Source organism: Martes martes, assembly GCF_963455335.1.
Source record: "Martes martes genome assembly, chromosome: 3".
In the NCBI taxonomy this organism is placed as follows: domain Eukaryota; kingdom Metazoa; phylum Chordata; class Mammalia; order Carnivora; family Mustelidae; genus Martes; species Martes martes.
The window spans coordinates 107,031,795-107,045,219 of NC_137890.1; the positions used below are offsets into that span (position 1 = coordinate 107,031,795).

Genomic DNA, 13,425 nt, shown 5'->3' on the forward strand with positions numbered 1-13,425 from the left:
GACGAGTGCACAAGAAGTCTGATGACTCCAGTGACTTGGAGAGCGTTGGCCTCTACATCAAAGTGTCAACTGCTACAGGGTTTGGATTGTGGACATTCAAGGATGTGAGCCCAGTACTGCTATACCTTCCCATTTATTTTCAGAAGTAGCCTGAAATCTAGATTTTTATGTGAACGTTTCATCTTCAATCTGTGACTTAAAGGAAAACCGGAAAATCCAACTGTCAGGGAGAGTCAGTGTCCCATTGCTAACGAATATTTGCACTTAAAGTGAAACTAAATTCTTAAGAAAAATGAATGAAACTGGCAATGGCAATGGAGGAATCCATCAGTAGGTGACAAAAATAGTTGTAGTAAAGTAAGTTTTTCTTATGCTGAAAAATCACCACATGAATGGCCTTCTTTGCCTATGCCTAATGCTGGCACAAACATATTATAAGAACAAGAAATGTCCCTATTTTTTTTTTTTTGGCACACTTGTTCTAGACAGTGCTTTCAAATATTTATGTCACTGTTATATGGTCTGGGGCAAAAAGGCATTTGTAGCAAAACATATACTAACTGAACCTTCCCAAAGAAGCTATTTCTCCTGACAACTAAAAATATGGTATACCTAACTGCATATGATTTCCCTAGTTCATGTAGTAAGCACTGTAGTTTTAGTGACTTGATTTTATGCTATTTTCACTGCAGACTGTGAGAAATAAAAAGTTGAGGTGAGCAATTCAGAGTTTTCTATCCTGTCCTAAAATGGAAATCATACCTTTTTATCTCAAATAACATATATAAGTAAACTCTGACCACAGAACTTACACATCAAAACGTATCAACCTAGACTCTCTTGGAGTGGATACGTTGAGGGATGAAGAGGATAAGATTGAAAATATGTGCCTCACAACCTTTGAACCGTGGTTGGATTACCATTACATTTTTGCTCCCTTGCTAATTCTAAATTTTAAAAGCTAGAGACCACCAATCCTACTTTATTTCTTAGTTCTATAAACATAAACTTAAAATTCTTGAAAAGGCATTAATTTTTAAATCCCAAGGGGTAAAACCAATTTGGGTAACCTAAAAAAGACTTTAAAGATAATGTTATGCTTTTTCTAATCTAGCTTTTCTTGAGACAGTTTTCCCTTCCATTAATTATACCTTGCTTTTGTTGTTGTCTTTTTTGTTTATTTGTTCACTTGTTTTTGTTTGTTTATTTTTTACTTTCTTAGATATGGTGTGATGTAACATGTTGGGAACATCACCTGGACAATTCAAATAAAAAAAAAAATCTATGGTAATCTTATATATATATACATGCATGTGTCCATAAGTAAATGCTTCATAAATTTTAATTGTGAGATATTTCTATAATTCTAATGCATATCTGGAGTACCCATAATAAACATGAAATCATTATGACAATGTCATACCTGTTTTAAAAGTGTATAGTTGGAGCCATCAGTGCTAATTTTCCTTATTTCATGATGATCAGCCAGAATTAGAAAAGGTTCTTCATCTAAATACCAAGACAAAAATTTAATTAAAATTTCATATATATGGTTTTCAACTTTGCTTAGTTTCAATTTCAGTTTTTGCAGCATAACAAATTTAAATTCAGTGCCCTCTGGTAGATTAATGGTTAAAAAATTCACACTGAAAATTTCAATTGATAATAAAATGAAAAAATAGCAGATACCCAGGCAGTATGGAAAATCCAGATAATTCTAAATGCATCCCTCTCTTTCCTTCAATTTTCATGAACAGCAGATTATCTAATTTATTCAGAATTGGTGGAAAATATCTGCTGTCGTAATCTGATTTTTTTAATGAGTTTCAGGAAATAATACACTACACTTATTTTAGAACCTACAGTACATTTAATTCATATAATCAGAAAAGTCATTATTGACAATCAAATAAACAGCTTATGCTGTCAGAATGACTTTGGTGAAGATCAAGAGTATCACTGCCTATCTATCTATCTATCTATCTCTCTATATATATTTTTTTAATCTGTCTGGAGACTTCCCTTAGATACTTTTGGAACTCTGGATTCTATAATTTTTGTTTATTAATTTTACCTTTCCCTATAATCTGGCTCTTTAAGCCCTTTAATGGTCATTAATGGTCTTTATTTCCTTCTTACAGTTTGTCTAATATGTTTATGTTGTAGAATCTCATTTGTTGTAGTATGTTATAGTATCTCATTTGCTCTAGAATCTAGGATAGATAATAAAAAGAATCTGACCATGCTCCAAATATATGAGGATTCTTTAAAACTTTAGATCAGTTTTCTCTTAAGAATTTTTTGGAAACAAAATGGATTTTTATTTTGTTTTTTAAATATTTATTTATTTATTTTAGAGAGAGAGAGGGATATAGAGAATCTTCGCTGAGTGGTGGAGTCTGACAGGGGGCTCAATCTAATAACCATGAGATCACAACCTGAGCCAAAACCAAGAGTCAGATGTTTAACTGAGTGCATCACCCAGGTGTCTTCCCCTACAAACTGGATTTGTAAATAAAAAATATTCAGATAGTTTGTATAGCACATTTATATGAATACACACCTGAATAATTTAAATTCAAATTGACCACATCCTTGATTGTTATAATCCTGGGTCAATTCAATCAAAGTTTTGTTCAAACTCTTTTTTTAAACAGCTTTGTTTCTAAGATGAAGTCATATATTTAGTTCTTGATAAGCAAATTTAGTGTCAGGAGAAATTAGAGAAAAAAAAAAGGCAATGAAAATGGTAGTTACTTTATGTAATTTAATATGGATTTTATTATGAATCATTTATTGTTATAGAGTTATTGTCCTGTTTGTTAAATTTATGTTAAAAATTATTACATTCCTCTTTTAATCTTTTAGTTTCACAGTAAATATATAATACATAGGGTTCTATATTATATTTTAGAATACTTTACATGCCAGGGGTTAGAAATGTGTGCCACACATGCTGGACACTTTCCATTAGCAAGGGCAGCACCCCCAATCATTCTGTCTTCATGTTGATGGTAAATTGAGACTCTGAACCCTAATAAAGGGAGTCGACTATGGAGTTGAAGGTGCCTTGTCATCTCTTATCAACTATATTTATAAATCCAAAATTAGTGAGTTATGGTCTACTTTAATACTTAGGCAGTTATGTTCTTTACTGCTCAAATGTAATACCTGAAATTATAAAACTCTTAGAAGAAAACATTGAGAAAAGTCTCCATTAAGTTCTTGGAAATGATTGTTTTAGGTACAACATAAAAAGCCACAAGTAATAAAAGCAAAAACAAGCAGAAATATATCAAACTAAAAAGCTGTGCACAGCAAAAGAAACAACATAGATAGAAGGCAACCTATGGAATGGGAGAAAATATTTGAAAATTATATATTTGATAAGGTGTTAATATTAGGGTCAATATTGAACATATATAAAGAGCTCATACAAATCAATAAAAAATAAAATTGATTTAAAAATGGGCAGAGGGGGGCCACCTGGATGGCTCCATCTGTTAAGCATCTGACTCTTGATTTTGGCTCATGAGGTCATGATCTCAGGGTTGTGAGACTGATCCCTGTGATGAGCTCTGAGCTGGGCATGGAGCCTTCTTAAGATTCTCTATCTCCCTCTCTTCCCAACCCTCCCTCTCTCTGAGGGTGGAGAATAAATAAACAAATAAATAAATAAAAATCAGCAGAGGATCTGAATAGACATTTTTCCAAAGAAGACATACAGATGGCCAACAAGTACATGAAAAGATGTCCAACATCAGTAATCATCAGGGAGATGCAAATTAAAACCATAATGAGATATCACCTTACATCTATTAAAATAGCTATCATCAAAAAACTTGAGATAACCAGTGTTGGCAAGAATGTGAGAAAAGGTAACCTTTGTCCATTATTGCTAGGAATGTAAATCCACTATAGAAAACAGTATGGAGGTTTCTAAAGAAGTTAAAAATAGAACTAACAAATAACCCAAGAATCTCGCTGCTGGTTATTTAGCCAAAGGAATTGAAAACAGGGTAACAAAGATATGTCTACATTCCCATGTTAATGACAGCATTATTCACAACATTCAAGACATGGAAATAACCTAAGTGTCCATCAACGGTTGAATAAAAAGGATGTGACATATACACACATATGTGTAAATATGTTTATGTGTATAGATATCTGTATTGAAATGCATCTTTAATTTATATATTTGTATTTACACATATGCATATTATATCATATGCAATATATGCATAATATATTAGTATATATTAAATATTTTCTATATCACATGCATATGCAATATTATACACTTATACACAATGGAATATTATTTAGTCATGACAAAGAATAAAATCCTGCCATGTACAACTTGGATGATCCCTGAGGACATTATACCAGAGAAAAATAAATATTATGTGAGATCACTTATACATCGAATCTCAACAATAACAAACTCATAGAAACAGACAGTAAATGGTGTTTACCAGGGATGAGGGGTAAGGGAAATGGGGAGATGTTGGTTAAAAAGTACAAGCTTCCAGTTAGAAGACAAGTAAAACCTGAGAATAAAAGTCACAGCCTGGTGATTATAGATAATAATACCACATACTTAAAAGTTGCTAAGAGAGTAGAGCTTAAATGCTTTTGCCAGAAAAAAAGAAATGGTAATTAGGTGAAGTGATGGAGGTGTTCATAATACTATGGTGGCAATGATATTGCAGTATATAAGTGTATCAAATCATGCATTATACAATTTAAAGTTACATAGCTTTAAAAAAATTAAAAATAAAGTTGCATAGTTTTATGTCAACACTATCTCAGTAAAGTTGGAAAGAATCTATCCTCTCTTTAGCAAAAGATTCATGCTTCAGCAACAGTTTTTGTATTAAAATTATTATTAGTTTCTAATTATTACTGTTAATAAGAAACAGCTACAGCATGGATACATTACATAATAAGACCAAAATTGTAATCATTAGCATTCGTCCCCTTTATACCATCCTTAGCAAAAAGCTTAAAGTATAAAAACATTGACTGGTTTTGAGATTTTATCTCTTCTTATCCTAAGTGACTGAATGCATGATATACCAAGTAGGCTGGTAAAACAAACAAACAAACAACAACAGCAAAAAAACAGTCTCCAAATAATACTCAAATTGATTCAGTGATGAATATTCTAAGAATAAGTAAATATGAAATAAAAAAAAAATTTGAAAGGGCTATTTTTTGTGTCCAAAATGTGCAAAGGTTTAACCAGTTGAAAGCTGATTTTAAGAATTTCTGTCCCTGGAATTTATTTTATGTAAATAAATAAAATATCTAATGTTTTAGATGGTGTCATGCATATTATACATAAGAAACTAGCAATGCTAATTTGATTCATTACACTCAAAAACAAAGTAAGGGGATAAGAGACATATTAGATATCATTTTTGCTCATTTAAACAGTCATTATTTGTTTTATATTGCTTTGTATTATTTTAATATGTGTGATTTTCTCCCCTAATGAATTATAATATTTTTAATATTATGGCCCATGTTCTACTGAATTTTCTAATTCACAAAATCAAACACACTACTTGGAATGAGCAGAAGTTTAATAATGTTCACTGAATCACTGGAAGAATTCAAATAGTGCTATATAGCTGATTTATTGCTGTTGTTGCCATCATCATTGCCATTACCATTATTGACCTCTTCTCCTTGGCATACATATATGAGTGTGTATGGTACAGGGGAGAAGGAAAAACTATTATAATACAGTCACAATAGGCTTTTTGATAGTCTTGGCTAAATTTGCTCCTAAGAACCTGTGATGCAGCAGGAAATAGTTCTTTTTACTTCTGAGAACTCTCAAAATCTAGAAAGCACTTAGTAATTCACAAGACCATAATGCAATTTTATGACAAACAAAATAGTTTGTGAACAGCACACAAAATTAGAGTGACAGATTCCTAAATCAAGGTAAGTAGGGAAGAATTTTGATTTCTCACACACAGCAAGGGGGAGTGAATTCAGTAAGAATGGCTATAAAACTCAGAATCCATATGTGTAACTGTGGTTGGATCAGTGGACAAGTTCAGTTCGATACCTGAGAGTGATTTGCAGCCATTTGGGTTATCAGGTTGTATTTCATAGCCATCTGTACAGAGGCACTTGTAGGTCCCATATGTATTGATGCACTGCTGGCTACACGGAAATCCCAAGGAGCATTCATCAATGTCTACACATGTTTTACCATCATCCTTCAGTTGGAATCCAGGCCAGCATTTGCACTGAAGAATGAAAAACATTCATAATCAATTCATATCATTGTCACTGTCTTTTCCTATTGGATATCCCTTTAACATGATTCAAGAAAGAAAATCATGTAAGAATAGGTAATGGCAAGTCTTTTTGTGTCCAGTGATTTTTTTTTTTAAAGATTTTATTTATTTATTTCACAGAGATCACGAGTAGGCAGAGAAGCAGGCAGAGAGAGAGAGAGAAGGACGCAGGCTCCCTGCTGAGTAGAGAGCCCGATGCGAGGCTCGATCCCAGGACCCCGGGATCATGACCTGAGATGAAGGCAGAGGCTTTAACCCACTGAGCTACCCAGGCGCCCCATGTGTCCAGTGATTTTAATAAGAATTATGTATATTAAGTAAAGCTAAAAAAGAATTCTCCCAAATACCTTCATTTGATCATCTGAGGTTGGCAAAATTAGAAAGGTTCACTGGCATCATCAGACCCATGTGGCTCTAGCATGATGATGACTGTAACACCAGTCAACTTCTTTTGTTCTTTTTCTATTACATTAGATTGTCTTTTCAGAGGACTTTAATAATCATAAGAATTAACCGTTACATGGACCTTTGAACATCACTAACCTTGTTGCATGTGTTATTTTATCAGAGCCTTACAGAAATCTATGATGTGGGTATTGCTCTTTTTAGTGATCTGATGAGAAACCCAGAGGCACAAAGATGAAGCTGCCTGGATAAAGTCAGGGAGCTGAGACTATCTGTAACACACAGCAAGGCTCAATTAATATTTATCAACTGGGTCTAATTCCATAATCATGTTGATATTGTCTGGAGAAATAAAATAATAGTAACAATTTCCCCACTATAAATTAATCAATTTGTATCATCAAATCTTTTCTTCAGCATCTCTGTCATGTACTATATGAACTTTTGATGATGATATGCAATATTGACTAAATGGAATGTAAATTCTGAATACAATGTCACACCATATATGTTTTTGCAGTCCTAAGGAAGTAGCATACTGTGATCCTGTGAACAGTCACTGTCTTTCAGGTCTGTACTTATTTCCTGCCAAGTACTATATGAGGATTGTAATTACACAAAATGAACCTATAATTGGCCAAATGAGTACAATCATATTAACTTTTACAAACACTATTTAGCACTCTTTGAATAAAGGAATGTGCAAATACTGAGTAAGCAAGTTAAAAAGAAACCCTAAATTGTTGAGTAACTAGTATTCAAGAGTTATTCAATGCAAACATTTAATAACCTAAGTTATTTATCTGAAGGTAAAGGTGATGGCAGAGCTTTGTATTTCTTGGGAAAATATTAGAGATATATGTGCACATTATTAAATAGTCAACAAACAACAGTTTTTTAGGTACCAGAAAAAGCATTCATTACTCGGGGAAGGGGCAGCATCATCTTCACCTGAAAGGGCTCTAAGAAGAATTAAATACTTTTATTAAGTTCTTTTATCAGGAATGGGTCCCTTTAAGCTCTTAGCACTTTCATCATTAACAATTTACACCAAAAATTAGCTAATGATCTTTAAGAATTATCTTTTTTTTTTTTTTTTGTTTTGCTTTGTTTCGTTTTAATCCCTAGGAACCACTAGCAAGCCAGCAAATCAAAGCAAAAGCCATAGCTGGATTTTCCATACTCTTCTCATCCAACTCTTACTTTCTTTGAGAATATTCATCCTGCTACCTGATTTAGGAAGTCAAGACAATTGGTGCTTTGCGATGGCAAAAGAAAGCGAGATGCTTAATGTCACCTAAGTGTACACTTAAAAATGGTTAAAATGGTAAATTTTATGTCAGGTATATTTTACCACAATTTAAGTTTTTAAAAGAAAGTGAGAAAATAACAGGATACACAAAGTTATCACTGAAAAGCAGTGGAAAATAGGTCATGTGGTCATGAGGTTGGGAAACCAGAGAGCCGTAATCTGACATAGGACAGTGTTGAATTCAAGGGACACTTTAAGGACAAGTGAAAGGAATTTTAATAGACTGTACTGAATTCTTCTCAAAGAGTATTATAAAAGAAAATAAACAGTGTCCTGGTTTTAATGGGATTTCTGGAAATCACTTTGAATGGCTAATGTGAGGCTTATAGAACTATTATATCAAAGAGACAGCTTAGATAAAAACATATTTATGAAAAATCAATTTCTTAAAGTAAAATTGGTAGAAGTTACCAAATGTAATATACATTTCTATAAACAAATAAAATTAGAATGCTTAAGGTTATCAGTAACTTTTAAAATAATTGTTTATTGAAATAGAATATTTTTTAAAAGATAACCAACAGAAACATTTTTTTGCTCCAAAATAACCCAAAGGCCTCAGTGGGAAATCCTACTAGTCTAACTTTCATAAATTGAAAGGAAGAAACTAATAATCATTTGCATTTTCAAAGATAAAAAAGGAGAGATTCACCTACATTTAATAGAAAATAAATTTAAAAAATTGTTACTTTCATCTATAAAGAAAAACAATCTTTATGAAACTGAGATTTATATATATTCAATACATCTTAATATTTCTCATCATTAAGAACAGCTTCAAATTGTCCTGATTTGTATTAAGTTTTATATAAGGTCCTACAGTTACTAGAAAGAAATATAGGTACTCAAACTTTTCCTATTGCATTCAGAGAAGTTTCTTGGCAGGTTTTTAAGTGATATTTGGCAAATATTATTTTATTCCTAATATATATATTAAAACTCATTTCTCTCCCAGAGGTACATTTATTTTTACATGGTAAATTATACTTCACATCAAAATAATATCTTTGCTTTTAGTAAATGTTATTACTCCCTTTTGAATAGTTAGATACATTGTATTTATTTTGTAACAAACGTGCAAATTGTTCACAGTCCATAAAATCTAAATCGTGCTTTTGTAAGCAATTTTTATTTTATTGCAGATTTTGGAGGAGGATTTCTTGTCATGTTCTACAGATATTATCATGAGAAATAGGTTATTGGATGGTTTTCCCCATTCACTGGAAGAGAGAAACTCACAAACTGACTCCCCCACCCCCAAAATATAGATGTCTTTTGTTGTATAGAAGGCTTTTTATTCAATTTCTTATCAACAAATTATCATGAATATAAATGTGTGTGTGTGTGTGTGTGTGTGTGTGTGTGTAAAATCTCAGCACAATACGTAAAATATTTGGATTGGAATTTTATTTAAATCTCTCATTTATGATTCTAGTCTTAGCTACTTGAATTTTTATATTGCTCTTGTTTCCCCAATAGATGTTTTATTTTATTCATTAGTTTTGACATGTGTACATATTCAAGAACACTATTCATATCAATTCTGTCAGGTATACATATAGACTTTCTGAATGATTAAATATGTTGTCTATTTTAACTAGAATTCTCACTTCATTCTGTGATGCCTTTCTGAGAAGTTAAGGTGAAAACACTGATTTAAAAAAAAAACATTATCAATATAAGTACATTATCAATAAGTATTCCTGTGTAACATGTCCTATAAAGTAATTAAAATAGATTTAACATGGCACTCTGGATGATACCTATTTCTACCACAGTCGTTTTCTAAACATGGCATTCCTGAGCAGGAGGTACTTCTGATATGCAGGCTCTCTATTGCGTTTTATTTTTTCATTTTAATTTTTAAAGATTTATTTATTTATTTTAGAGAGAAAGAGAGAGAGAGAGAGAGAGACAATGGGGGGAGGAACAGAGGGAGAGGGAGAGAGAGAATCCTTGAGCAGACTCCTTGCTGAGCACAGAGCCCGATGTGGTGCTCCATTCCAGTACCCTGAGATCATGACCCGAGCTAAAATCAAGAGTTGGACGCATAACCAACTGAACTACTCAGGCACCCCACATGAAACCATTTAAAAAGTATTACACTTCATTCTGCATGTCATGTCAAAAAGTGACCACCTTATATTCTAAAATTTTTAGATTTCACCAATGTTGTTACAACAGATTTAAATATATTCAGGATAAGCATAAAGAGCTCTACTTTGAAATTAATGTCTTTAGGTAGATAGGCAAATACAGATTGAATGATATATACATTCTATATTTCATATTATATTATATACACAGGTCTAAAGAACTGTTTCTAAACTGTGAATTGAAATTAAACTAATTATCTCTAATAATTCTATGACACACTCCCTAATTTTTCAGGAAACACATCTATTTTGATTGGGCCTAAGTCACTGGTAATACTTTTTCTGCTTCATTGGGTTTCAAAATATTCACTGCCAAAATTCATTGCTTGGTACATTAATCTCATTAAGAGTTATTTTGGCTCATTTGTCTCATTTTACCTACAATACAACACTTGTGAGTACACGTGTGTCTTAAGTATGTAAATTTAACCAAATCTTAATACAGTATTTGGACTAATTTTTTTTTTTTTTTTAACAAATGTAGTTTTCTTAATGTTTCACTTTTTATCTGTTTTTGCACAGGGAAAAATGATCATGGTAGTTCTCTGGTTAAATATATAATATATTACAATAAAATTCTATCAATGTAGTTAAGTTAATCATAATACCAGAAATTCAGAGATTTCAAATGGCAAAGTGGTTGTTTGGCTAAATTTACCAATAGATAGGACTGGCTTGCCATAGAATGTCAAATTTGGCAGGGAAAAAGGTACAATAAGTCTGCAACACAGAAATATTTTCTCTAGCATGCTTTAAAGAAAGGCATTTAGTAATTGAACACTACATCAAAAATTAATGGTGTACTATATGTTGGCTAACTGAACATAAAAAAAAGACATTTAGCTACAATTCAACCCTTTTAGTAGTGAAAAATGAGGCAGCTCATTCCAATTCAAAGAGAGTACTTTAGAACACTTTTCCTCATATTGAACAGAATCCGCTTCCCAACTCATAATTCCAACCTTGGAAGTAACTCAGACTAGGTCCGTTCCCTAATCCAGTATTTCATACATTTAAATTCAGTTAATAAGCTGTCTTTGCTCCAGGCAAAACTTCTTCCAATGGTTTGCATCCTCCATTCCAACATGAATGAAACAGGAATGGTTTCAAAAATTATTCCTGTCAATCAATTTTGTCAGTGAATCACACTCTTCAGGAAAATAGTGCTAACAAAAAGCACTTAAGATATTAGGCATGATTTGTTTTTAGTGTGCCTGCACTCAGTCCTAATAATTGATGGATTCTATTTTTTCTTCCTGTTTCTATGAATAATATTGTATTATCCAGTGTTGTGGTAAATAAATGATTAGCCCATTTCACTTCAAAGATGGGAGGAAGAATGAGGGAAGGAATGGGAACTTAAGAGTTGCATACATATTTGTGTGCTATTAACATGGCGATATCTCCCTAAACACTGGTTTTCCCTTGCTTTTTTTTCTCTTTTATATTTAGCATATATTGAAAAACACTTTCACATTTTTGTCTTTCTGAGTACATTTTTACAGTTTTTATATCACATTATTATCATGAATTGCTTGTATAGATACTTTTAATTTAAGTAGTTTTACTTAAAAACATCATGATGCATTATAAGTATTATAGCCATATTTGATTGAATGGTATTCTTAATCGCAAATCCAATGTATCATGTGATTTGCTATTTTTGATAAGAACCTACCTTGTAACTGACTGGAAGGTCCTGACAATCTTGAGAACATCCACTGACTTTCTTGCTCAAACATTCATTTATATGGCAGTTTCTCTCATCTGAGCCATCGCCACAGTCATCTTTATTGTCACAAAGACTTCCACTGGGAATGCACCTGCCATTTTTGCACATAAAAAATGAACTGTTGCATGACTGTTCTGGAAAAAAAAAATAAAACAAATGGAACATAAAGGGCATGCCATTGCTTTATACTACAATTGCTGAAAACATTCACAAATATGATAACTTATCTGTCAAAAATTATAGTAAATATATATATATACATATAAAATCCTCTGTAGTGTAGTCTTTTATACACAAAATATTAAAAAAAATCAAGGGCAAACTGTACTTTCACGTTCAACACTTACTGAAAATCTTTCTTTGCCATTAAAATTAGCAATCAAAATAAGCACCTATAGTAAAATTAATGAAGTATTTCTGTCTTCATCTATATTGTGAAGAATTAATTCAAAAGTATAATGATAGTTTGACATTTCCCTCAAGCCATAGGTCTCTGGGAAATTATATGTCACTAAAAATTAAGAATCTAGAATAAGTAGATATTCCTAAATTCTTTTTCTTCTTGGAAATATAACACTGACATTTTTAAGTCAGGACATAAAAAGGACATTTGTGGTGACTAATAGTTGTTCCAAATATAGCTATGGAAAAGGAGTTTAGGTTTTGCAGCTACTCAAAACCTGATGACTTGAACATTACTCATTATCATACATGATAAAAGAAAGCCTATTAGCATGTAAAATACATGAGAAAAAGGTAATTGAGTTTATTTTAAATATATGACTATGTATTCAGTCTCTGGAATAGTGAAATGATAAACAGACCAAGTTTAGGTATGTATATATTTTTGTTCAAATGATATGCAATATACTTCATTTTGCCCAAGTATTACTGATACAGACTTTCTCTCAGTAAATCTCAACTTATTTTGTTTGAGTTTTCAAATAGGTCCATACAAAGAAATTATTTTCACATAAAATTATGTATTAAGAAAAAATGACTTTTTTGAAGGGGTCAAGATGATGGATTCATTGGGTTCACTGCCCCAAATCTTCATATTTTAGCACAGATTTAAATTTCTAAAACTTGCTGCAAAACAGAGTTGGTTACTAGGATCTTTCATGGCGTCACTTATAACATCGCACGCTTAATTATTTGCATTTCTTTTCATTGAATATCATACTAGACTGAAGTGAAAATCAGAGTCAGTTTTGTCATTGAAAACCAATATGGGAATAAGTATAATATTATATATTTTTTGTACCTGCACTTTTGCATTTTGGATTTAAAGGTGCTTCATCAGAATGATCAGGGCAATCAAAGTCTCCATCACACTGCCATTGAGTATTTAAGAGACATCGTCCATCAGCACAACTAAATTCTTCTGCATTGCACTGTCGGTATCCTAGAGACAAAGAAATAAACATTCTAATTCATATAACAAATATTAAATCTGCATTCCCTAACATACATTATACCTAATTAACAATGGGAGTTACC

General features: G+C 31.9%; 1 protein-coding gene across 1 annotated transcript in view; it reads right to left on the reverse strand.

Moving 5' to 3' along the window:
• Positions 1-13,425, reverse strand: part of LRP1B (LDL receptor related protein 1B) — a gene marked incomplete at both ends in the record, with an annotated part of 1,929,835 nt that overhangs the window by 249,493 nt on the left and 1,666,917 nt on the right. The window contains 4 exons of the mRNA XM_080798957.1: positions 1,424-1,509; positions 6,086-6,269; positions 11,872-12,059; positions 13,190-13,330. Of these exons, the coding sequence (XP_080655083.1) occupies positions 1,424-1,509; positions 6,086-6,269; positions 11,872-12,059; positions 13,190-13,330 (599 nt within the window). The remainder of the gene's footprint in view (positions 1-1,423; positions 1,510-6,085; positions 6,270-11,871; positions 12,060-13,189; positions 13,331-13,425) is intronic.